Source organism: Temnothorax americanus, unplaced genomic scaffold (assembly GCF_048541705.1).
Source record: "Temnothorax americanus isolate GAGA-0224 unplaced genomic scaffold, ASM4854170v1 Scaffold167, whole genome shotgun sequence".
NCBI classification, from domain to species: Eukaryota; Metazoa; Arthropoda; class Insecta; order Hymenoptera; family Formicidae; genus Temnothorax; species Temnothorax americanus.
In genome coordinates this window covers 54,344-80,180 of record NW_027509304.1, presented here as the reverse complement: position 1 = coordinate 80,180, position 25,837 = coordinate 54,344, and the positions used below count along the sequence as shown (strand labels likewise).

The window sequence follows — 25,837 nt, the reverse complement described above, 5'->3', positions numbered from 1 at the left end:
GGATGGAAAATTCGCGCATGCGCATTCGAACACGGGCCACGGGTTACACGTGGGTCACGTTCCGCGTTCCGCTTCAATTTGACTCCGTTGGAATGTTTTCAGTTTAAATAAAGTGAACGATGTGTTGATCGAGATCAACGTGCGCCAGGACAATCCGTTAACATGAAGAATAAACCGACCCGCCACAAGGAGGCGAACGTCTTCCGGGTGAGTAGAGTCGTTTCCCGTGGGGGAACGCGAGGTTAGGTTAACCCTAATCGCGTGCGCGCGGGGCTCTGAAACGGGCTCTTTCCTCCGCAGTTTAAGCCGTTTTCCGAGCGAGTGACGGAGATCGACGTCGACGTTTTTCACCGTGTGGCACACCGGAACGAGGACGACGCCGAGGACGTCGAGACTCACTTTCACGAGACGCTGCAGAAATGGAACGTTCTCAACCTGACGGATGGCTACACCGCCTTCAAGAAGCAAGTACGAGACATCGTCACGTTGCCCCAGCTCCTTCACAAGAAGCAGCACGTGATCGACGCGCTTTTGTTGTATTTGAAGAAACGAGATCCCTTGTTCCTGCAGCCGATCTTAGAGTAAGTAGCGTACGAAGAGACATGTAGATGGATAGCATCGAGAGACGTTTGTTATTATTACTATTCTCTCACATTGTTTCCCACAGGTTGGTAGTAGCCGTAGCGAGAGATCTTCAGAAGGAGTTCTACGATTATTTTCCAGAATTTTTGTCGGAAATGATCTGCCTGCTGCAAACGAAAAACGCCGAGCAGATAGAGTATACGTTCACCACTTTGGCATATCTGTTTAAATTTCTGTGGCGATATCTCACAAGAAACGTAAGAACTGTGGTGCCTCTGTTGCTGCCGCTGCTGGCTGACGCGCAGCCGGTCTATATAAACAGGTTCGCCGCCGAAAGTTTTGCATTTGTAGTTCGCAAGATCAAGGATAAAGACTCTTTCCTGAAATTGGTGCTACGTATTCTGGAGGATAGAAATGAAAATGCTAAGGAGAATGGCATACCGGGCTGCGGAAAGTTATTGTTTGAAGTTGTGTCCGGTACTCCAGGGCAGTTCCATTCATGCGGCGAGCAGATGTTACTTCTTTATTTCAACGCTCTGCAAGACGAATCTATCGATCGAAAGCTCACTTACGAAGTACTACGTGAAATCGTAACGTGCGTATTGCAAAACGTACATCCACAAAAGTGCGACGTCATGTGGAACGTTATACTGAAAATAATGGACACCTTTGTCGAAAAGTTGAAGCGGTCGTTAGAATTCTCTGAGAGGAAACACGCTTTGATTCTTTTATTGCGTCTCGTACATATGATTGTCAGCTGTAAAAATGGGAGATTTTTAACCGACGCTGTATCCTTGACGAAAAGATTTACCAACATGATGGACGTATTGAGCGAAGACAGTAATATCTTGCGAGAAGTTATCAACGTGTCTATAGCCATTCTCTTGGCATCCAACGTCAAGTTGATGCAGGAGAATTCGAGTCAACTGTTGCTGAAAATTATGATGGTGAACGATATGGAATTATTGTATTCCTCCGTTGAAAATTTAATACCGTACTCTTCGTTCGAAGCTTTGGTATTGCCTCGTGTATTGCGGCGCGGCATGTCTACTGGATTCGACGGCGAGACGTTGCTTCTGCTTGCTAAAATAATTCTCGCAAAAGCACCACCTTGCCTCAGCGGTTCAACTTTGGACAAATGGAAAAAGTACATTTTAGATACACGGAATATCGGAAGCGGGAGTATCGATTATCTCTTACGAGAATTGAAAACGTTGTCCACCGATACCGTCTCGCTCGACGCACTGAGAATTTTGATAATTTTACCACATCTGAAGCCGTTACGCGAAGAATTTAAAGATGCGTTGAGAGACGGCTTGTTATTTTTATGTAAAAAGATACGGAAACCGGACAGTGCGGATGATGCTGCGGACATCAATAAAATCGCTTTCGTATTTTTATTAACACTGGAATCGCTGGTGCACGTGTCGGAGCCAAGCAGTCTCCACGAGTTTTTGGTAAAATCTGACATAAAAATAATTGATCTTGTTAACAACGATAACAAGTGTATCTTAAACGCGATAGATCTCAGCTTAACGTACTTTGCTGCGTCGCAGCATCGTGCGGACTACATAAATTCAGCGTCGTTTGACAAATTAAACGACAATATAGCAAAAAAATTTAGTTCGCCTTATAGCAACGTTCGATTAATCGTGGCACACTTATACTCTTTGTTTTCTAATGTCGAAGATCTGAAGGGGACCTCGGTGCAAGGTGATGGAAAAAATGCTATGGAGCTTGTCTATTTGGTGGAATGTGAATCCGTGACGATGCAAAACTACCGCAGCAAGCTGTTGCACTTACAAGCTTTAGAATTTCAGACTCAAGCGATAGCTGATCTAGATCCGAAGTATCACGAATTTCCATTAAGATGCTTGATGGGCACGTTGTACGTCAATTTTTCTCTGCTCTGGCAACCCGTGAGTACAATCATAGCTAGTTACGGTAACAAGGAATGCCCACAGTTCTGGCCGACGTTTCTGGCCGAGTTAACGTCCAACGATGTGCCGGAGATTGAACGGAGATCGTCGTTCGATTGCCACGTGGTGTCGTCGTTGGAATCGCTGATCGAGAGGCACGACGATAAGCCTGATTTCGAGAATTACAAGATCCTTCTCTGGAAATGCATGGCACATTTTTCACATTACGCCGAGACGAAAAACAGAGACTTAACCGGATTGTTCATCGATTTTGTAAATGCAAATTTTTTCAGATCCAACTCCGACGAGGGCAAGTATTGCGACGTCGAAAAACGTAAAGACGTAATCGATGCCGGCAATGACACGGATGACGAGAACGAGAACGAGAGCGAGAACGAGGAGCGTAACGAGAGCGCAAAAGCCGCGCAAGCGGACGCGATGAAAAGGACGTACAAGGTAAAACTTTTACTCGCCCAGATGGAGATATTTGACAAGGTGCAGAATCCGAAAATGATGCACAGAGAAGCGGAGCTGCATCAGATCTATCTGGACTTGATTTCTTCGAGGAACGCCGACATACAGAGAGCCGCTCTGAATTGTCTCTTCGCGTACAAGTACAAGTATCTTTTGCCATACAAGGAGTTTCTGTGCAGTCTGATAAACGAGAAGAATTTGAAGAATGAGCTCGCGCGTTTCAAGCTGGATCGGGAGAGCAACGTGATAGACGAGGAACATCGCGAGAATCTCATGCCGATCATAATGAGAATTATTTACGCCAAAATGATTACGAAGACCGGCATGAGGACCGGTGGAAAAGCAGGTGGATTTGCACGGAGAAAGATCATACTGCGCTTCCTGGGCGGTGCGCAGGAGGACGAGATGATCACATTCGTCAACATGGCATTTAGACCGTTCAAATACGTGTCGCTGGAGGTGGACGAGGCGTTTGACCTGAGGAAGTACGCTGGGAACATCGTCGATGCCGTCGATCTGAATAACGTCATGCCGCCTAAACGCATGCAGAGCGCCGTGAATCTGTTGGCGATAGTAATAGAGCAATTCGGCGGGAAGATGTCGGCGAAGTTGTTACCACGGTTGCTCAGAATATTGATCTGCATCCTGGCCGAGGTGAACGGGATTCTGCGGAGATCGGGGGAGGTTTACCCGGGATACCTGTCGACGATCAAGAACGTGAGGACGAGCTGCGTCGGTATCCTGGCCAGATTTTTCACGCACTTTGAGGACTACGACTGGCAGCGGCACGAGATAGACGCGATCTTTCACGTTGCGATATTTCCCTTGTTGCAGAAACTGCCTATCGAAGGTATACACAGTCCTACGGCTTTGCTCAAGTTATTCATGGCGTTAGGCCAAAACTCGCGGTACTATCCGTTGTTCGCGAAGCATCAGGAGGACGACCAGTCGATCACTCCTCTCCCATATATCATGCGACTCCTGTCGAATCCCAAGACGCATCAGTCCGTCGTCAACGCCATTCTGGAGATCATCGAGAAGATGCTGACATTGCAGGACTACGGGAAATCCAACGAGGATGCGATGCAGGTGGACGCGCCGTTCTTACCGCTAACGCCGATACTCACCAACATGCTCGAGGTGGAGGAGAAGGTACTTTCGAGCGGGATCAACTACGGCTCCGCTATACTCCTGCCGCATGTCCCTAACGTTTTGGAGTTCATCAAAGATAGACTTAAAAGGTTTTATAAGAGCATAAACAAGACCGAGCTGATCATCCTGTCGCGAATCTCCGAATTCGTTACGGATGTCGAGACATGCGACACGGTGCTGAAGCTGATAATACCCGTGCTAATCAAGAAAGTTACATCTGGCGGTAACGAGGAGGTCGTTATGGGATTGTTGACAACCGTCACGAATCTCATAAAAATTGTGAATAAGCCGGAGATTCATTTGCGTTCTGTCGCGCCGCTGATGGGCTTCCTGTCGGATGTGCCCGCTCGCAAAACTCTTTTGCAGCTGTATCGCACCATCGCCGAGAGGTCCGCGGAGGAGCATCGCGAGGCGATGATTCAGGATTACGAGGTTCTGGCCGCTCTCAACGCGTGGGATCACAGATGGGTCGATCAACCGGACTTTCAGAAGAGGTTGGACGCCTTCGAACTGATCAGCGACATGGCCGGGAGAAACACGATTGCCCTGGAATTTGGCGTGACCGTGATACACAATTGCTTTTATTTTTTGAAGACTGTATCGGATCTGGCGATGCGAGACTGCTCCGGACAGTGCCTGAAGCTCGTCGCGGCGAAATTAGCGAGGGAGCACCAGAGTAACGTCTTGAATAGGCGTTACTTAATGGACGAAACTATTTTAGCTCTTACGAGGAAGGGCATTACGAGCAAGAACGAGACCGTTCGCCTTCAATCGATAGCGCTTTTGGGACACATGGCCCTGGAGTGCGCGGACGTGCATCCCGTTTTACGAGACCTGTCCCTGCTTGCCAATCGAGCCGATCCTGAAGTCGATTTTTTCGAGAATACGCAACATTTGCAGCTGTACAGGAGAGCTCGCGCCTTACTCAAGTTCTGCACGCTCGCCAAGACATTGCGAAAGCCGTTTAATCCTAAAACATTGACGCAATTTATTCTTCCTCTCTGCTCATCATATTTATGCAACGAGGCTTTCATTCACAAGAACAGTCTCGTTGACGCCGCTATCGAGACCGTCGGAGTGGTGTGCAAGCTGTTACCGTGGCACCACTACGAGATCATCTTGAAGTATTATTTAGGCAAACTGAGGAGCTCCACCGAGTTCCAGAAGCAAGTCGTTAGAATAGTAGTAACGATACTAGACTCTTTTCATTACGATCTTTCAAAATACAAGCCGGCAGAGAAAATTACGAAAACCAAAGCTTCTTTGACAGGAACCGAAGATAATGCTGTTACTGAAACTTCTGTCATTGAACCGCTAAGAGAAGAAGCTAATGATGCGACTGGTAAAGATGAGAACCTCGAAAACACGGAACAAGGAGATGAAGAAAAATTGGAGGAAGCACTAAACGATGAGAATGTCGGAGGTGTTGAAGAAATAACAGAGACGGATAAGGAAGCGATAAAGGAAGACTTACCGATACTTGAAAGGCAAACGCTGCTTTCTCAATACGGCGCGAAAAAAGTGGTATTTAGCATATCGAACGGATTGTTGCCTCAACTGCATCGATCGATTGTGGCAAAAACTCGGCAAGACAGCAGTCATAAAATCAACAAGAAGAAAATAGCTTCCGAGACCGAGGAGGACGATTTATTGAGAGTTCCAATTGCTCTCGCGCTTGTTAAGTTACTGCAGAAAATGCCCGAGAATCTTCTGAATACAAATCTGCCTGGGTAAGTGATGTCAGAAATATTTTGTACTCTTTTATCGCATTTGAAGATTATTTTACTCAAGCAGCACGAATCCAAGATTCTGAAAATCTTGAAATTTCAAGAAAAGAGAAGGAAAATGTATATATATAACACGTGTCTTGTGCGCAATTGTGTATAACGCATGTATATTTTTTCAGAATTTTTATGAAACTGTGTACGTTCCTCAAGTCGCGTATGGAATCGGTTCGACGTGCGACTCGCGAGACACTACAGAAAATTATGATTACTCTAGGACCGAAGTATCTTCACCATCTTTTGAACGAATTGAATACGCTGTTAACGAAAGGCTTCCAAGTGCACGTTCTCGTGTATACAGTACAGGCTGTATTACTCGCATTAAAGCCTTATTTCCAGAAACTTGACATCAATAATAATTTACAAAGCATTCTGTCTGTAAGTATTATACCTGAAATGTTTGATTATACAAACTATTTGCCAATATATTCTATTAATATTATTCATAATCAAAAATTAATATAATCAAAAAAATATATTAGTATAATAAAGTTTGTATTATTTGTATTGTATATTCGCAGTATACATTGTATTATCCGATATTTAATTATGATTCTTTCTCTGCTATAATATTCAAGCAATCTCAAATAATATCTGTATTCTTAACAATTAATTTGAATGTTGGAAATACTTGCTAACGTTTTTTAACGTCTTAACCTTTGAAAAGATTTATGGACTTATGTTTGTATAATATACTTTTGTCAATAAAAATTAGTACAAAGATTGGTAAAGTTTGATCAAATATTTTAAAAATGCTATGTATATCTTTAAATAATTATTTTGTATATAGGTGTGCAGAGTGGATCTATTTGGATTGACCGCAGAAGAAAAGGAAGTAGCTGGCATCGTCAAAAATGTGTCAGAGGCAAAGAGTACCAAGAGCTTTGATATTTTCCATATTTTGGCGGAATTTATAACAGAATCTTGCTTATTAGATTTAATCCTGCCGTTAAAAGAAATGTTATTGAAGACGCACTCGCATAAAACGATACGCAAGATTGTGGAATGCCTCCGAAATGTAACTCTGGGATTGGCGGACAATGCTTACATACCGTTGGAACAAATGCTTATATTTCTTTACGGCATTATTTCGGAAAGTATACCAGGTCTTATGCCGGAGAAGGATAGTAAAAAGCTCGCGGAAGAACAGCGAAAAGGTGAAACGAAAGCTCTGATGCCGCAGGAGTCGAATTATTTCCTCATACCGCCAGAACCCAAAAACAGAATGGGTATTAAAGTTGCTGCAAAGACTACCAAGCATGCCAACGTTCATGTAATGATAGAATTCGGTCTGAGACTGTATCATATATTGCTGAAACGGGACAAAGTCTCCGGTGCGGAATACAAACGTTACTTAGAACCATTTGTGTCAGTTTTAAGTGACTGTTTAAAGTCCCATCACGTTAAGCTGTGCACCGTAGCATTGCAGTGCTTAAATTGGATGCTTAAGATGGATCTACCTTCGATGCACACATCGATATCAGACATTTGTACCTCCATGTTCGACATTTTGCATAAATATGCTGCCGCAGGATTAAGCAAAGGCGATAATTTCGATCTCGTAATGGCCACATTCAAATGCATGGCCGTGCTCGTCCGCGACGTGAAACACTTCAGTATCGATGCCGATCAGCTGAAGATTCTTATCTTATACGCGGAGCAGGATCTACACGACAGCGACAAGCACGGTACTGCGTTTACCTTGCTCAAGGCTATAATACATCGAAAGATGATTGTCGCTGAAATGCACACCGTCATGGAGAAAGTAGCTATGCTGAGCATTACCTCGGAGTTGGAACACGTTAAATTGCAATCCCGTTCTTTGTTCTACTCTTATCTCATGGGTTATCCGCTCGGCAAGCATTTGGATAAACACATATATTTTTATCTCACTCAGTTGAGCTACGAAATGCAACCGGGCCGATTGAGCGCACTGGAAATGATTCATTCCATCGTCACGGGATTTCCGTTGAAAACGTTAACCAGGAGGTCAGAAATCATATTTGTAATGACTGGTGCAAGATTGATAGACGACGACGACCCAACTTGCCGTAAACTTTGCGCGAAATGTATAAAAGAAATGCTTATGCGGATATCCTCTAATGATAGGAATAAGCTATTTGACAAATGGCCCCTTCAATGGCTAAGTGATTCCAAAATAAGGTACCGGACATTGGCGGCACAGTTGTGCGGCATATTCGTGACCGTCGAGAAAAATGATTTCGATTCGCGACTGCCTCAAGTCTTACCGTTGTTATTAAAGCAGTTTCACGCAGATTTCTCTGCCTCTGACAACGCGGAATTCGGGAAAAACAACAAGTTAGATAATGCAAAATGCTCGCAGAAAGATCCTGATTTAAAGGAAGAAAGAACGAAAGATCATCATTTAATTCAACTGTTGCAACTACTACTAAAAATAGCACATCACACATCTTTCCTCACAAATGAAAAGTACAAGGATTCTATCGACTCGTTTGCCGGTAAGTTATTTTCGCGTTGGAAACGTTGGAAAGTTTCATTTTTCGTCAAGTATTAGTATTGCACATATTTACATTTTATTTCAGAATATAGCCAATCTTTGTTGGCGCATCCGCACTTGTGGGTTCGATTAGCAGCCGCGCAATTAATCGGCTTTATTTTGGCTGTCCTTGACGTTGATAAAGTCGTGGAACTTTTAAATAATCCAGAGAGCGATAGAGTACATGAGGGTTACATGTATTCGAGGCCCGTTGACACTTTAAAGAGCTTGATTCTAGATTTAGTGGCTCAACTTTATCCGGACATGACATTCGAGGAGTTAGCGGACCAGGTTGTGAAGAACCTAATCTTTATCGCAAAGATGTTAAAATCGGTCACAGGATCCGTTGCGAAAACTGATGAGGAAGATGATGGAAGTAAAGCGAAAAATAATAATAATTTATCTTTTCCTTGGCTTATCAGGAGACTGAGAAAAGCTGTTAATATAGAAATAACGCAAGCCCCTAAGTCAACATCAGTGGTAAGAATATTTGCCAGATATCTATGTATATGCGAAAAGTTTCGCGAATACATATTTTATATTTTATATTTTAAAATAAACCATATGAATGATACCTGTTTTCAGAGAACTGCAATGTTCAAGTTTATTGCCGGTATAGTAACTACAGTGCCTATGGAATGTCTAAACGCGATACTTTTCAATATTATGTCTCCATTGGTACGGGAGATGACTACGACAGAAGAAACGAACGCTGAATTACGTCGGCTTGCCAAAGAAGTAGCTACCATGATTAAAAAGTCTTTAGGAAATGAGGAATATGTCAAATTACTGAATCGAGTACAACAAAAGTTGGACATTAAGAAAGCGGAAAGAAGAAGAGTTCGTGCGCAACAAGTAAATTTATTTTTATTATTTTACATCTTTTTAATTTTTTTAGTATAGGATATTCATGTTTATGAACTCGTTGAACTTTATGAATAAGGGCCGATATCACAGTCTCCGATTAACGTGATCCTCCGCGTAAACTCACTCTGCATCTCTTTCTAACTGCCCCTAGAATCGGAGAATCACGTTAATCGGAGACTGCGTGATATCGGCCCTAGGTGCTCGGAAGAATGATATATGCATTATTTTTTTATACCAGTTTGTGACTGATCCCGACCTGGCGGCTAAACGTAAACTGGCTAAACAACAAAAGAAGAAAGAGGCTAAAAAAAGAAAACTGGACACTATAAAGGGAAGGAAAACAGCAAAAAAACGTAAAAAGAAAGTAGAACTGGATGATTTCTAATTATACTGTAATATAATTAGACAACAAATTTTACAATTTAAATATAAACTATATAAAATAAATAAACAATTTATATAGATGATTGTTACTTGTAAATAATTATAAAAGCGATGTAATATGTATGTATTAAATAGAGTTTATGGATTTATATATATATATATATATATATACACTTTCAGAAGTTTATACAAACGCTTATAGACAAGTTTTATAGTTAATGTTTAAACATACATAATATGTGTAACTAAGTATTACGCAACAAATATTTTTTATAAGAAAACACGTCACACACATTATGGTTCAAAGTTTCATTTCTCATTTCATTTCTTTTCAAGAAGCGTAAAGTGCCCTCAATTTCTCCGATTTCAAATTTTTAACACTTTAAATTCGTAATTATGTAGAGGATTTATTTTTCTTTAAGAGAATACTAATGATATAAGAAAGTAAAAAATCAATCCACGTGTTTAATTTTCTGTTCTACTTTCTTTTCTGTATTATTAATTGTTTTTTATATGACAATCGATTATATGCCATTTACTTTTTGCTCTTTTACATCGAATATTAATGCCATGTCTCAGACAATTTGAAGTCAATTTTTTTGGCAGCAATAGCTTTTGATTAATCAACGTTCAAAAAAAAAGTAATTGTGTGGTACGTGCAATAGCAATTTTGAAACAGACTATAATTGATCACTTAATATTTATCGCTTGTATTTTTGTAAATGGCTATATATATCGACCTTATATTCATTTCTTCATTTTTGACGTGGCCCTAACTTTACCTAATAATAATTATAGGGAGGTATTGTTAAAAATCTCCATTATGGGAAAAAATGATTTAAGATTTAATTTTTGATAAGAAATAGTGTATATAATTGTTGAGCACTAAACATTTTAGTGTATAATTCTTTCTACAAATGCATAATGCATATTACATTATGTATGATGTATTAGATATTATGCAACATGTTTGGCACATGTTTATACATTTAATATTTTAATATTGTTCTTTTTAATATAACAAATTTTAATGTCAAATAAATTTGTATCAAAATTAGCTGTTAAAATTAAAAAAGTAAGCTAATGTTGGTTGATGTGTGAAGAGAAAGGTTCTTTTCTCTCTACCGAGGAAGATCTACCATATCAATTTATTACAATCGTGAGAGAAATCGAGTAGAATCTACCGGTAACAACAACACACATGTTATTATTTCTTAACACAATTCTAATGACTATGCGCAAATTATGAAAATACCTCGTGTTTTCGAAGCATATGTATATGATAATCGGAAAACCATGATATTCCATGATAACTTAGCGAAGTTGGTTGGACGCACCGGTGCACACTCACAATCAGTGCACATTAAAGCCGTCGCACACAAATCAACGTAAAGTGTATGTTTAATATAAACGGGTTAAGTCACGAAATCCTTAATATTCTTTATTGTACTATTTGATAAAATTGTGTTGGGCATTTTATCAATCGAAATATTTGCATTTTTACTTTAAATATTAGAGATTAAATCAGTGTACAACGGCTTTAATACGCACTGAGTGCGTCCAACCGAATTCGCCATTTTAGTGTTACTTATGCTTTCTTCAATTTGAGACAAAAGGATTGTAGATTCATGCTTGAAAGGGAGCAAGAGTGTCATGTCATTTACATTTTTAATGTATAAATTTTTTATCTTTATCATTCAAAGCATGCAGCAATCTCGCGGCGCATGCATGGTAGGGTTTTACTACATCTGACGTCACGTTGGTTTTCGAGCTTCACCGTTGGATCCCACTCTCTCTCCTGTTTTTACGGCATCGGAGTGTCCAGACCTATTTATAAGACCGTGAGTAAAACACCGCGTCAGAAGCGTAATTAAAAAAATTAAGCAGGCCTAGTATCTATATTGTCTATAACATGCAATAAAAGTCGCACGAACGGTTTGCGCTGATTTACGCCGTCTCTCTACTCTTTGCGCACCGTCTTCAAGTTCACGTTCAAGTTGATAATCAAACCGAGAAAACTGCTTTAACAAGGCAATTTCCTTCTCGCTTAAAAACAGATATAAGATCAATACGCGGATATCGTGGAATCAAAATTTATAGATTTCCCGTCAATTTAATATATCCAATATGCTTGTTAAATACTTTACTACTTTCTAACATATTTAAAGATATGCAAGTTTATTCAATTTTTTTTATCTAATTTAATATGTAAATATTTTAATAAATAAATATTTAATTATTTTATTAACACACGATTAAAAATACACATATGCAATATACACATAAAAATAGATATTCGTCTATTTAAAAAAATTGATGTTTTTTTTATACCACCGGAAATATAGGTTTGACTGAGAAATAAAAACTCACGATAAAATTATCGAAATTTTGAATTCGTTGTTCTCTATCATCTTTTGTTGGACATTTATTATTTTTGTGAGAGAAATCTATGTTTTTTCCGTGTACAATTTCATAGAGAACGTAGAGGATTTTGAAAAGAGAACTCATTCTGGTTTTCTTCAGAAGTTTAACACAATACAGAGACACGATCGAATAAAAATTATTCCTGCGATAAAGTAAAATTTGCACATATATACGTTAAAAGAGATAACTGTAACAAAATACGTGAAACGCAAAACGCGAAAAAAGATAAGTAGAATAGAAGTGTATAAATTGTGGAAACAAAAATTATGTTTCCCATCAGCTCGAACGGAACAATACGCGTAGAACTGAGACAACTCCGATTCGTGAACTTCGCCAGTTAGCAATATTAAACAAAAAAAGATGTAGTACTTTCTTCTCTTCGCTATCGACATGAAAGTCTAATCGAGGAATTGGTTTGGATGTAGCGAACGTCTTTAGACGATAAACACTTTTTGGTTCGAGCATTCCGAAAAAAAAGCGACATTCGCGATGATTCGCTTTCCTTGATTTCATATATATATATATATATATATATATATATATATATTGACACAAATTCATTTTATTCGCGGATCTCATATGAATTAGCGAATCCGGAGCTATCCAGCTCCTCGAGCCGCGCGAGTCGCGCATGGTTCGGCGGCTTCGGCGCTGGCTTTAGCGAATTTCTTCTGGGTTCTGGATCCACCGTCGCCGCGTCGTGCGTGAAATCGCAATTCCGCGCACGTAATAGTCTTACTTATATATAATCGCTCATAATTTCTACTTTCGATCGACACGCGGGTGGTTTTTATTTATATTTCGCGCAATACCCTCGGCCCCGATCAACCCGGTCTCGTTTAAGAGAAGCTTCTTTTGTGCGCGCAGAAGCGATAGAGGCTGAGAGGCACCGGCCGGATGAGTCTGACGATAATCCGGTCATTAGTCAGTTACACAAGTCGGTCCACATGTGTCGAGACAATTTCGTCATTCGTACGCGCGGTCCCCACGCCTGTGTGAATCACGTCAATTGCGCAACCCATTATTGCGTCGATTCGACAGTTTATTTTCTTTTCCCTTCCTGCGAGACCATTCCCGCAGGCAGAAGGCCATATTATATAGTTTGAGCTATATATACTATGTCTTATCCTATTAGACACGTGGACGTTATCGATTGGCCAAATCAACGTCGTGATCGGACGTTTCCTACTTCTTGAAACTCGCCTACTCGAGCCATTCAGGAATCAGGCGAGCCGAGGCCTTCAGGCGGGTCAGAACGCGACGATCTATTTCGGAAAGCACGTGCCCGGTACGATAAAGGAAAAGAGCGAGGCACGATGATTGTGGCTGTGACTTTGGCGATCTTAACTATTCTTCTCACTATTGTCTTCTTGCGACAGAGACCAAAGTGTCCTCCAGGTAATAATTTACTCATTGATATATATATATACTCTATAATTTGGCTTTTTCTATGAGAGCGGATTCAGAGATGACGTATCGCGTTGTATATTAATTTTAACTTACAAGTACAAATAATGTAAATAAAACTATATAAGTACAAACGTACTCACACTGAATAACAGAAGATAAGGTTTGAAAATTCAAGGTTAAATCTAGAATTACTTTCATCACGGTTACAAATATAAATACGAGATATAGAAAATACTTCCACGAGGTATGTAACGAGATATAGAAGATAACAGAGATAATTGTCTCCGATATTCTATGAATGTAATTGTTGATTTAGTTCGTGGTCCATAATTGGAAAAGGTCTGCCCACGCTAAAATAATAGTATATTACAAATTGGTCACTTCTATATTATATGTAAACGTCATTTTCATTGAAACTTATTTTTCAACAAATTACTTTAAAGGTTTGACGCTTAAATATTTTCCTTTATTAAATGTCTTGGTTTCGATTTTTAATAAAAGTAAAGTAAAATATAATTCGCACTATATATATACCTGGGTAGCCAAAGCTGGGGAAAAAAAACATATTTTGTCAAGCGTCTGCAACAAATTTCATTAGTAAAAAAATGACAGATTTGATGCAAAATCTGTTAATTAAATTAAGGGGCCTTTTCACGCTGACGCTCGACGCTTGATTTGGGCGTCAAAACTGGTCACGTGACCAACTTCATCGGTAAGAAGGCGAAATAGTATCAAATATGCGAGCGTCAAAACAAGCACGTGACTGAAATGAGCGTCAAGCGTCAAAGCTGAACACAGTTGAGCTTTTGCCATTTGACGCTGGAATTAAAAAGACTATCACGTGACCTATCACGTGATCAAGTTTGACGCCCAAATCGAGCGTCGAGCGTCAGCATGAAAAGGCACCTTTAATGTTTACAAAACGACGGTAGAGATGTGACATAATCATTTACCGTTCATAAAATATGAGAGCAAATTAGCGTAAAAACCCGTGCAAGATACTAAGAGCATGTAAGCGTGTGTAACTACTGATAATAAAAAACAATCGTTAAAAAGTATTGGTTTTTTTTTCCAAAGATTAGAGTAAATAAAACGGGAATATGTGCGATAATATATAATGAAATAATCGTCAGAAAATCAGAATTTGCGGTTCGGGAAAACGTTCGAGAAAAACACGGATTTCGAATCGGCCAAGAATTCAAAGTAATCAAAGAAGCGTATACTTTTGAGTTATCTGCGACGACAGTTAAGAACCTTAAATTCTAAATTCCACAATCAAGGAGCTATAATTTTTAGGTCCCTTTCCTTGGCCGTTTATTGGAAATGGATATTATTTGAAAAAATTAACGCGTCAACTCGGTGGACAACACATTGCATTTCTGGAACTCACAAAGGTATATAAAAGCGGCGTTATAAGTTTACGGTTGGGTACCAGCGACGTGATTGTTGTCTCGGACAGCAAGCTTATACACGAAATGTGCCTTTGCGAGAAGTACGATGGACGACCATGGAATGAATTTATAAAGCTACGAAATATGGGAATGCGGAAAGGTAACGAATCCGATTGGAACTTGCCATTTGCCATATTGAAGTTTAGAATTTGGTTGAAAATTGATTTCTATATTTCAATAAAGAATTATAGTCTTGTCAAACAGATCGATATCGATATCGATATTTTCGTCGAGAGAAAAAAGTAAGAGGAAGATGAGATTTTTTTCTATTTTGTGTATTAATGCCCAAGCAAATTACTTACATGCACGAGCGCGTGTTTATTGTATCTTTCGTCTTACTTGTATGTATTGGCTGCCGGTCTTTAATATTCCTATTTTTAGACAAAAACGAGAGTATACATTGCACTGTTAAATTCGTAGTGTTCGTCAAATTATACTCAATTTGAGTCATTTAATATTTAACTTTGATGTTTATAGTCCTTTAATATTTAACGGTATAGATTTTAATAAACGTAGATAAATTGAAGTTTTTCTCACACGCAGTGCCGTGCAAAATCTAGAACATATGAAACTTTCAAATTTAATTTTTCTTGAAAGAAATAGAGATAACAATCTGATTCGCTATATCAGCGCTTCGAAGAAGAGATTTCGATGGGATAACAATTACAATAAGGAGAAAGAAAGTAATTATAGTACCTATAAGAGCCGTTAAAGATCACTGATTAATCAGAAATCACGATTATCAGGGATCACGATGAACGACGGCACCGAGTGGAGAGAATTGCGCGTTTGGGTGGTACGTGCTCTGAGGAGCGTCGGTTTCGCCAAGCAGGCGATGATGGACCTGCTCGTTGACGAAATGACACTCATCCTGGAGAGGCTGGCGGACGGCGGAGTGCGACAGATACGACCCGCGATCGCGCCCGCGGTGATAAATGTCCTCTGGCTAATGATCACGGGACGGAAGCCATCCGAGAATCTCCCGAGGTAACGTGAAATCGTCGTCGCCGGGACAATCGGAAGATTACGCTTCCTCGACAACTCGCGCGGCACTTCCGCGATTGTCTTATTTCCGGGTAACTCGGGAAGTCTCACTGGTTCCGCGATTGCTCCTCAGGTTACAGAAGTTCATGGATCTGCTGGATCGTCGCGCGCAACAGTTCGATATGACCGGTGGGATTCTGGCCACTTTCCCCTGGATACGTTACGTCGCGCCGGAGATGTCGGGATACAACATCCTCATCGCGTTAAACAACGAGCTCAAGAACTTTTTAATGGTATATACATATACGTAACCCCCCCCCCCCCTCCTCAATGACCCACGATGGTGGTCAATACAATTTCAGTTTCTTACTCGTCCGATACTTGAAATATGATCGCGTCGCATCTCATGTTTTGTTATCTGCAGGACACTATCGAGGAGCACAAGGAGCGGTACGTCAAAGGAAACGAGGCGGACTTTATCGATATGTTTCTCTATGAGATGTACAACAGCGAGGAGCATCGAGACAAAATTTCCTTGTTTACAGGTGCGAGCCCCAGTTGCTTTCTATCACCGAGCGGCCGTTTAAAGAACACCGCGGCAAGGCAATTTTCTCGGGGTATTCGCGAGGAAATTAACGCTTCCTCCCGGCATGCCCCGTCGCGTCGGTGCGTTAATGAAAGCACCGTGCGCGCGCGGGCGAGAGAAAGCCAAGTTCTCGTCGCGAGCCCCTGCGATGCCCGACATACGTGCTCATCGTCTCTTCTGTTCTTTTCAGAGGACAATCTGCTCGTGACGTTGATCGACTTCTTCATCGCCGGCATTAACAACACGACGTCGACGTTGGATATTCTTTTCTTGCAAATGGCCAATCGTCAGGATGTGCAGCGCAAGCTGCACGAGGAGATCGACGCCGCGATCGGTCCCCACAAATTTCCCAATCTGAAGGACAGAGTCAAGTAATAACGGCGTAATTTTGTATCTTTAAGAAGAGCGCAATTCCTTTTTTAAATTGTTATATTATTTTGGGGGAAAGAAAGGGGGACATTGTCTCTTCTTATGGCTTTTTTATTCGAGAAATTATTTAATTTATATTGAATTTCAACTTAATCGCAGAATGCCCTTCACGGAGGCGATATTAACCGAGTGCCAACGCATATGGCTCGTCACGCCTGTAATGGGGCCACGTCGCGTTCTTGGTAACACAACTCTCGGCGGTTACGAGATACCAAAGAACACCACCGTCCTTATGAATGTGTATTCGAACAATATGGATCCGAAATTCTTCCCCGATCCGACTTCGTTTAGACCGGAGAGATATATAAACAAGGATGGAGCTTATCAACCACACGACAGTATTATATTGTTCGGAAAAGGTCAGTAAATTATTACGAGGTTTAAAGAAAAACGAGATTGTTATGAGAGAAACAACAGCTATGGAATTCTCTTTTGCGAAACGGAAATGATCGCTTCGAATCACGTGCGACGTTAATGTGCTTAATTGCGTTTAAGCCATTCTCGGTGTCGCGCCGTAACGCATGTACATAATTACGATACCTACTTCTTTCTTGTTTTCTTTCCGGGTGCTTCACGGCGCGACCGGAAGGTCGAGGAATGCCTTTCACGCCGAGGAAAAAGGCGAACGGTACTCTCTGAATTTAATGCTCGCACGGGATCCTCTGAATAACTGCGAATAATAGCGATCAAATCTCGCGAATCAATTATCTTGACCCATATTTCACCGTCCGAAGGAGGAATCTTCTTTTATCTTTTTTTTCTCTTAGGAAAGAGAAGATGCCCCGGAGAAGCTTTGGCAAGATCGGCTATATTCTTACTGTTTGTCGGGGTAATGCAGAAGTATCGTTTACTCCCGGTGCCAGGTAAAAAATCCATTGAAATGGAACTAACCACCGGATTGACAATTGCACCGAAGCCTTACGAAATGTTAGTCGTTCCGAGATAAGATTACATTGCACGGTATCATAGGTATCTTAGGTAAGTGAGAGGCTCTCATTTTGAAAACATTTCGCGTTAGTTTGATCAAATTAACGCGCGTTAGCGTATGCTACGATTCTTTAATGTTATTTTATTCTTTGTTTCGTTATACTTTTTTGAGATATGTATATATGTAAACGTCAGAAGAAAAAAGAAAAAAGCAAAAGAACTAAATATTATACACACAGATCTTACATATACGTACACTTGTATCTTCTCTCTTCGTTCGAAATTTCTATTTTTTTTTTTAATAGTATTAAAAGCACTCTATACGCACAGAATAGTATACGAGAATTTACCGAGCTGGTCATATTATAAATGTAAATACGAATTTACTATGAATTAAAATATTGCAGATTACATATTAAGTACGAGTTTTTTTTGTAGTTTTATTTACAAGCCATTCCAGTAAAATTTTATTACAAGACCTTTTTTTAAAGCTTCTGCCGTCCTACATGCCGAAAGGAGACGACAAACCGACCATGTTGGAGAAGGCGATAGAACATAGAGTGAAACACACGTCTTTCACGTAGCCGCGTGAGAGCTAGTAAATTGCTAGAAATGCTCGCGGCACATTTCTATTAACTTACATCCGTTTATTGAGGCTGTCATCTACCTTTCATACTCGCGTCTAGCATTTCAAACCGCGCGAATAAGTAATCGAAATCGCACCTTCTCGCGCGTCGCTACATTTGTCGCACGAAATGCTCTACAATATGCCACGTGCCGCGAATAAGATATATATTTAGTTCTCAGAAATCGTGCTTCCTCGCACGTTCCAGAGCTCGCAGGGGACGTGCAAGTAACGAGCGCGAGACAGCAGTTTTTTAAAACACATGATTTTCCGACTTTGATTAAAAATATTGAAATTTGAGTAAAAATATTAAAAATAATTGTTTTAATCCTTTGCTTGGAAATGACTATTTGATGTCTAACAGGACATATAATAGCTTCTGCCTGAGGAAGTACGTTCGTCCGAAGTCTTTTTTTTTTTATCTCTGCTGTAAATGGAGACACGATTACGCGTTATCGCTTCGAGTTAAATCGGCTGCGCCGCACGGTCATTAGTAATCTTACGACTTGCCTCGTATTATGTAATGTATAATGCGTTATGTGTTATGCGCGTTACGGCGCGAGCTGTTTGACAAAAAAGATATTCGTTTCTGTTAACCGATCCCGTACATGGCGCGGCGCGGCCCGGCGTTTGCGAATGGCGTTTATTGGTTCTACGCCGTGAAAGTCTTGCTTTTACGCGCACGCTTTACGAGTTCGACGAAATCGTGCCCCTTCGCAGAAGTCCAAATGTACCGTCATGTGCTCTCGCGCGGGTCACGTGGCGATCGTCCCCGTGGCGTCGTCCTCTTCGTCAGCTTGAGGTAGTACGGTTTCGGCGACAGGGTGAAGCCGTCGTAGCCTTTCAGGCTCGGCTTGGCGTGCTCGGCCGATAGCTCCATGTCAAAGTAATGCACGACGTAGGTGAAGAACAGGAACAGCGAGGAGCGCGCCAGCTGCTCGCCTAGACAGCGTCTCTTGCCTGAAAAACAATCCACCCGGCATTCCCGCGATTAGTTCCAAACAATGGGGAATTGATTATCTCTCGCCTTAATTTATACCTTCGCGGAGGCAAAAGGCTGAAAAATTTGCGCAATATATATGGAGAGAGGCTCGGGCTCGGAGTAGAAATGACTTTTACGAGAATGATGGTTGCGAAAGTGGGACATTAGCATAAACTATATTCCGACGTGTCGATTACGTCTCTCGAAGTTTTCTTTGTTGAAATTTACCTAAACCGAAAGGTATGCTGTAGTTGCTCCGACAGAATTGGCCCTGCTCGTCTAGAAATCGTTGCGGTCGGAACTCATTCGGTCGATCCCAGTACGTCTCGTCATTGTGGACGCTATGGTAATCGAAGAGAACAATCGTGTCCTGCAAAATATTAGCTCGCTTGCAATTTGGACGCGTAATAAAGCGCAATTTTGAATGCAATAGGCTTATCGCGATAATCGGCGAACTTTGATATACGCGAACAGGTATATCTCATAGTTTATTGCTCAAAGAACTCAGCAAAAGTACAAAGCATACTGCGTAACTTATTTCAGAAATAAATATATTATTCATTTCTCTCTCTGAAGAAGAATTAAATTAGAAATATATTGATTTTTATATATCGAAATTCGCTAGTTATCCGCAATCAGATACGGTCTATTACCTTGGGTATTCGATAGCCGTTCACAGAAACGTCCTTCGCAGTACTGTGAGGTACGCCGAGTGGAGCCAAAATTAGATATCTTTGGACCTACATTAAATATACCAATTTTATACTCGTGTCATGTTTCATTTATGCAGCAGAACATCAATATCGTCCCGCATTTAAGCATTTTCTCAATTACTATAATCGTATTTTTATTGATAATTATATGTTTTATTAATTGAAGCCTATTTATTATATACCGTCATAAAAAAATGTCAATTAAATCACAGTATAATATTTATTTTCTAATTGTTATTTAAATCAGATTTTCTATAGGAGAAAAGCTCTAACATGTTAAAACATTTTTTTTTAATATAGAAATATTTGTAACAAAATTATTTATTGATAAAATCATATATTTTGTAATAAGGTTTCTCTTGAAAATATCAACCGTCAGTGAGTTACATACTTCGTCGTAACGCGTTTGCACCCAACAGTGTCTACGTCTTGTAATTTATATATCTCTCTCTTTCTTATATTACCTCGGCTAAGAAAGCTTCCGTTATTGGCAAAGATGGTAAATCTTCTTCGGTTGGAGCTCGCGACCTACCGACGACACCATCCAGCTCTGTTTGAAGTACCTTCAACCATTCGGGATTCAGCGATAGGAAGAGAAACGTAGTTGCTAAGGTGTCAGTGGTCGTCTTCGACCCAGCCAGAAAAAGGTCGAGACACAATATCAATAAATTCTCACCTGCGGCATAAAACGTGCGCATGTATGTCAACGGTAATTTATTACTTACTTCGTCGTTACGTCGTTACACAACGTGAAAATTACTCAATCTAAGGGAAGAAAAACATTTAACATAATTTAACAATATTTCTTACTAATTTCAATTATTCTACAGACATATAATTACGAAAAGGGAGAAAAAGAGAGGAGGAGGGATTCGTCTTCTAAAACTTGGCGAAAATATCTCATTGTCGGACAACTCCAACTCTAAGATTTTTTTACGCAAATAAAATTTAATTGTATAAATCAAATGAGATAATTTATTAAGTAAGCTTTATGTTACGCGGCGTATTAACTCACGATCAAATATCGTGTCTTCATTCTCGGTGTTTCTACGGATCTCCAAGAGAAACGCGTCAATCAGATCGCGCGGCTCATCGGATAACTCCCTCTCGTGTATCTTGATCTCCTCATCGAGGAAGCTCCATAGACTTTCGAGAATCCTCATTAGCTCGTTATATCCCGATAACTCCGGGATCACGAAACGTAGAAAAGGCATCTGCGAAATTACTCCACCCAGGGTGTCCATTAGTCTGTGTAAAATATCAAGTAATGTTTGCAAAGTAATCTTGCAAAAATAATAATATATATTTAAGCTGTCTTATTTCGCCGTGTTAAAACAACGGGTTCTCGTCAGGATTTACCTGAAGGCATCGTGAACCAGTACGAGCGCCTCTTGCAGCTTTTGGTCCTCATATTCGAACCTGTGCCCGGCTATCGTGAACCACAGAGAATTCAGTACCGCGACGTCGAATGCCGTGTGCATCGTCACCGCGCCGCGCTCGCTCATCTCCTGCAGATGAACGACGAAATTCTGAGCCTCCAGAGTCATCTGTTCCTTTAAAATCGACTGACCTACGCCGAACGTTCGCAGATGCCGCATCGTAAATCTGCGAACCTGCGTCCACGTGGGGCCCTCGGTGAACAGAACGCCTTTAATAACAAATACGCGCTTGAATAACGAAGTTTAATGAAAGCGACATGAAGATATATTATTCGCTCCACGTTCTCATCGTTGTTAAAAAGAAAAAAGCGGGTAATTTTCAGAATCTTCGGCGTGTTAATTTCAAGGAGTTAATCCCGAGTTTTTTCGTTTACCGATATACTATAAGTAGCGCGCCGATGCGTACCCTTTCTCTTCCCGAACGATCGTACCCTGAAGAAAAATCCGTCCGGTCGGCTGTTGAATTCATCCCGGAGAAGCGTCTTCTTCGCCAGATCGTACGTTGAAATCACCACCACCTTTTGATTTCCAAGCTTTAATCCTAATACCGGCCCGTACGTTCGCGCCAGTTCTTGCATACTCAGATAAATGTATCCGTGTTTCGAACGTAGCCATTTGAACTTGAAGAAACATCCGAAGAACGGTATCCACGCAGGGCCTGTGCAGTGTGCAGTGTCAATTTAGCGTTCCGCAATTAGAGGCTTGACTTTAATGACATTAATTTAGAGTCATTATGGTATTTTCGCTCAGCGAAATTGTCGAAAGAGATCGTCGGCGTATGCCATTACTTGCCATCAACATTATTAGAATATCTTTTCTTTGTATCTAAATTTTAGATTAATCTTCCTCAAGCCTCTAAAGGATTCTCGTTAAGTAAAATAAATTAAGCTATTTTCTTTTAATAATCGTCAATGAACGCATCAGATATCATTTTTGTAACACCGTCACACGTCTACAAAAGTACAATTATAACGACTATTTCTATATATATATTTGTCACGCTATACCACGCATTCCTCAATCGAGTGACTAGCCTGATGTTTATGGATACATCTTTGGTGGTACGACATTATACGGAAAGATAAGAACTATAAATTTAGACAAATGTGAAAATTTCGGTGATAAATTTTTTTCACAGTCGGAAATAAATTTTATTTAAGAAGAAGAAACCGTGTCATTTATAGCGAAACTAAAATTTAGAAAAATAAAATTAAATATTCAAGAGACTTTGCGTGCCCTACAACTTTCTCTCGAAACATCGGCTTTCTGAAATAGGTACTTTCAGGAATATTAACTTGTAATATGTAATAGATAGACACTTTTTAAGCTATTAACATCTACTTTCAGCGTGAAACTTCTTAATTGAAGCGTAGAAAAAGATATGTATGTGAAAGCCATAAAACTACAGTAATTGTGTTCGGGTACTAGCTAATTGCACGTAACACCAGACTGAGTACACTGAGAGTGTCAATATTATAGTCGAGTTTTACTTCACTCACCAGGTGGATAATTTTTCGGCTTGATACAATCGTAGATGCAGTAGAGGCAAGCGAGGGTAGAGAGAAGGGAGAAGATCATCGGGAACAGCATTTTTGGATGTATCGAGATGCGCCACTTCGTAACTTCTGCCACGGTAACTTATATCGGCCTGTGTTATATATATATGTGCATGGACAATACATGTACATATGATAACAAAACAAAACTAGCTATGATCTTATCGATATATGACCCGTATGATCCGGATAAAAATATCGTTTTATGTTCGACTACGTACCTTTTCGGAGTGCGCACGCTCTCGCGTGGAAGCTGGCTATTGAAACACGACATTTTTCTTTGCGATTTGACCGAGTCGTGCCTAAATAAAATAAAAATTGGCGATGAAAGGACTGCGCGACAATCCATATTTGGAATTACATCACACGCGAGCACATTGCGAAAATTCGTTTTTTCGAATGATATCTTAAATAAGAATATTAAATAAGAATATTATTATTCTTATTAAATTTAAAATATATGCTATATATTAACTGTTCTTTGTATCAGAAATTAAATAAGAGACCGAATTAAGAACGTTACGTTGAAATTAACCGAGTTAATTAGTGAGTTTGAGATGAATTCTTTTGGCAAGTTCTCGAGGAGAAAACGAATTCAGCCTAATTTGTTTGGGAATAATAAGCTTGCCAAATGATATCCTTGATCGTAATTTCTGGTGAAAATCAAGTCGAGGTGACGCGGGTAGCGCATTGTTCTCACCCGCCGTGTGAAGCCTATATGCGCGATACCTGGAAATCTCCTATTATGTTGTAAAATGTCTGTTATCACGATAATCGGCCACCGCGCTTACGGACCACAATTTACATACGAATGCCCGACGCAGAAACAACGTAGAAAAGAAATTTCTTAAATGAAACAACCTTGAGCATGTTTGTCTAACTGTTTGTTATGTCGGCAACGCTTTGAGGAAAGTCAAACGCGCGATACGTTTAGCTATTATATAGATACAAAAGAACAGTCGTAATATATGCGAGAGCTACGCGTCATTCACGTATCTCGCACTTAATAATAACGAAATAATAACGAAATTTCCGGAAGGAAAGACGACAAAAGACGGAAGATGATGTCGCGTGTAACTCCCACGAAATTTTGCTTGCGCGCGAAAACCCGTCGGACGAAAGTAAACGTCGGACAAAAGTGAAAATTTGTTTCCTGTGTGTCATATCAGGGAAACGACGCACAAGGAAACGTATCACGATTTCTCTAATTCTCTTCTCTTTTTTTTTTTTTTTTTATTTTTTTTTATTTCCTTGTTCGGTCGCCAGGCGATCGGAGAAAAATCCACTCTTCCGTAGTTGGGCGCCAGTGAAATCTCGTTGTCATCGTCATCAATCGAGCGGAGTCTGCGTCGCGCAATGTGGTGCGGCCTACCGGGAGTACCGGGGACGGGCAGCACGCGGTGGCATGGATTAATTTATGCGGCCGCTGTGTGTGGGTGCACGGATACTTTCTCCATGGTCGGGGTCCTCTACATGCTGGTCGCCTCTGCCTACCATAACAGACTCCACTTTCTCCAATTTCGCAGGGATACGTGCGCGTATTCGCGTTGCATCATCCTCATAAGCTCGCCACGATGGCGATTTACTTTGAAATTAGAATGACCATTTAGATAGTTCGTTTCCTGAGGAAACGAGTATTGAGGTAATAAGATGATAATATGGCTCTTAACTTCGGCTCTTCTCTTCGATGTATAATGTAAAAGAATAAAATCAACATCCGATTAATCACCTGTAAAAAAAAGCAATTTTCAGGGTTATTTTTATTTTTGAAATAAAAAATAATGCGTTAACTTTATTGTTATTCGATACTTATTTCGTTAGATTATATAAACGATATGCAGTTTGCTTATCTTCTCTAGTTGTTCCATTAAGTTTGTCAGGTTGCCATATATTTTAAACTTTCATAGCTTACAAGAGACGCACGCGTCACTTATAAATGCTTCTTTCGTGTGTAAAGTAATTCTAGATAATGTTTCTTATGTCGCTCAATTATCTCCCATAAGGCGTAATTTATCTTGCTCGCGCTTATCCTTTTTCCGTAATCAAATTATACGAAGCGATAAAGTTGATAATGTGTAACATATCTCAATGCTTTCTCCCATTCAATGGTAATTTGTTATACACCTTTCTAGAAATCTAAAATAGGAAATTAAATTTAAAGGTTCTTGTTTACGAGACGATAAGAATAAACGGTTGTCGAATATGTTTATTTGCATTTTAGAAGAAAAATGACTAATCGACTTTTAGAAAGCAAATGCGATTATTTGTCTAAATTTAAAAGTGTATGCCAATTATATACGATTGCCGCGCAATGAATATTCAACCGTATTTACTGAACGCACTCGATATCTTAAGTTTTCTCCGTTGAATTCGTTCGACGTACACATTTCCCTACATCTGTAAGGAATTAAAATTTGCATACAATTTTTGTTTTTATTATTGAAGATGTGTTTTCTAGATTCCTCTTTCGCTCTGTATATCTAATGTATCTTTATTCTATTGTCACGTACGTCAAGTAAACAACCAAGTGAAAGTTGTGTTACGGTTCTTGCATGTAGAGAGATAACATATCTGAAGGCTAAAAGGTGAAATAAGAGGCAGAGATTTAACAAAATACTTATAAACTTTATT

General features: G+C 40.1%; 3 protein-coding genes across 4 annotated transcripts; 2 read left to right on the top strand and 1 right to left on the bottom strand.

Moving 5' to 3' along the window:
• Window positions 1–36: 36 nt before the first annotated feature.
• LOC143895733 (small subunit processome component 20 homolog) lies at window positions 37–11,377 on the top strand. Its single transcript, XM_077403060.1, has 8 exons — window positions 37–207; window positions 301–581; window positions 668–5,857; window positions 6,034–6,289; window positions 6,702–8,391; window positions 8,476–8,909; window positions 9,015–9,284; window positions 9,535–11,377. The coding sequence occupies exons 1-8, from the start codon at window positions 163–165 to the stop codon at window positions 9,679–9,681; spliced, it is 8,313 nt and encodes a 2,770-aa protein (XP_077259186.1). The 5' UTR covers window positions 37–162; the 3' UTR covers window positions 9,682–11,377.
• Window positions 11,378–12,812: 1,435 nt separating this feature from the next.
• Window positions 12,813–18,317, top strand: LOC143895738 (putative cytochrome P450 305a1). Of its 2 annotated transcripts, XM_077403064.1 has the most exons (9): window positions 12,813–12,830; window positions 13,240–13,502; window positions 14,811–15,065; window positions 15,712–15,952; window positions 16,083–16,242; window positions 16,374–16,494; window positions 16,726–16,906; window positions 17,064–17,323; window positions 17,732–18,317. In XM_077403064.1, exons 2-9 carry the CDS (start codon window positions 13,421–13,423, stop codon window positions 17,908–17,910), a joined length of 1,479 nt encoding a protein of 492 aa, XP_077259190.1. In that variant the 5' UTR covers window positions 12,813–12,830; window positions 13,240–13,420; the 3' UTR covers window positions 17,911–18,317. The 2 variants fall into 2 exon arrangements, with proteins under 2 accessions (XP_077259190.1, XP_077259191.1); XM_077403065.1 differs by lacking the exons at window positions 12,813–12,830; window positions 14,811–15,065 and having other exon boundaries at window positions 13,031–13,502.
• LOC143895737 (methyl farnesoate epoxidase) lies at window positions 18,312–23,951 on the bottom strand. The gene is given in 11 exon segments (XM_077403063.1): window positions 18,312–19,293; window positions 19,295–19,476; window positions 19,727–19,868; window positions 20,152–20,238; window positions 20,676–20,887; window positions 21,227–21,459; window positions 21,571–21,859; window positions 22,057–22,308; window positions 23,150–23,298; window positions 23,428–23,508; window positions 23,936–23,951. Coding segments are annotated over 9 exon segments (1,578 nt in total). The 5' UTR covers window positions 23,241–23,298; window positions 23,428–23,508; window positions 23,936–23,951; the 3' UTR covers window positions 18,312–19,203.
• Between the last annotated feature and the right edge of the window lie 1,886 nt (window positions 23,952–25,837).

What these genes read in the sequence shown, in the direction of transcription:
- LOC143895733 (XM_077403060.1), top strand. Translation starts at nt 163, where the DNA reads ATGAAGAATAAACCGACCCGCCACAAGGAGGCGAACGTCTTCCGG. An exon ending in TTCCTGCAGCCGATCTTAGA is followed by an intron (nt 582 to 667) that starts GTAAGTAGCGTA and finishes TGTTTCCCACAG; the next exon opens with GTTGGTAGTAGCCGTAGCGA. An exon ending in CTGAATACAAATCTGCCTGG is followed by an intron (nt 5,858 to 6,033) that starts GTAAGTGATGTC and finishes ATATTTTTTCAG; the next exon opens with AATTTTTATGAAACTGTGTA.
- LOC143895738 (XM_077403064.1), top strand. Translation starts at nt 13,421, where the DNA reads ATGATTGTGGCTGTGACTTTGGCGATCTTAACTATTCTTCTCACTATT. An exon ending in AAATATGGGAATGCGGAAAG is followed by an intron (nt 15,066 to 15,711) that starts GTAACGAATCCG and finishes CACGATTATCAG; the next exon opens with GGATCACGATGAACGACGGC. An exon ending in CAAAATTTCCTTGTTTACAG is followed by an intron (nt 16,495 to 16,725) that starts GTGCGAGCCCCA and finishes TGTTCTTTTCAG; the next exon opens with AGGACAATCTGCTCGTGACG.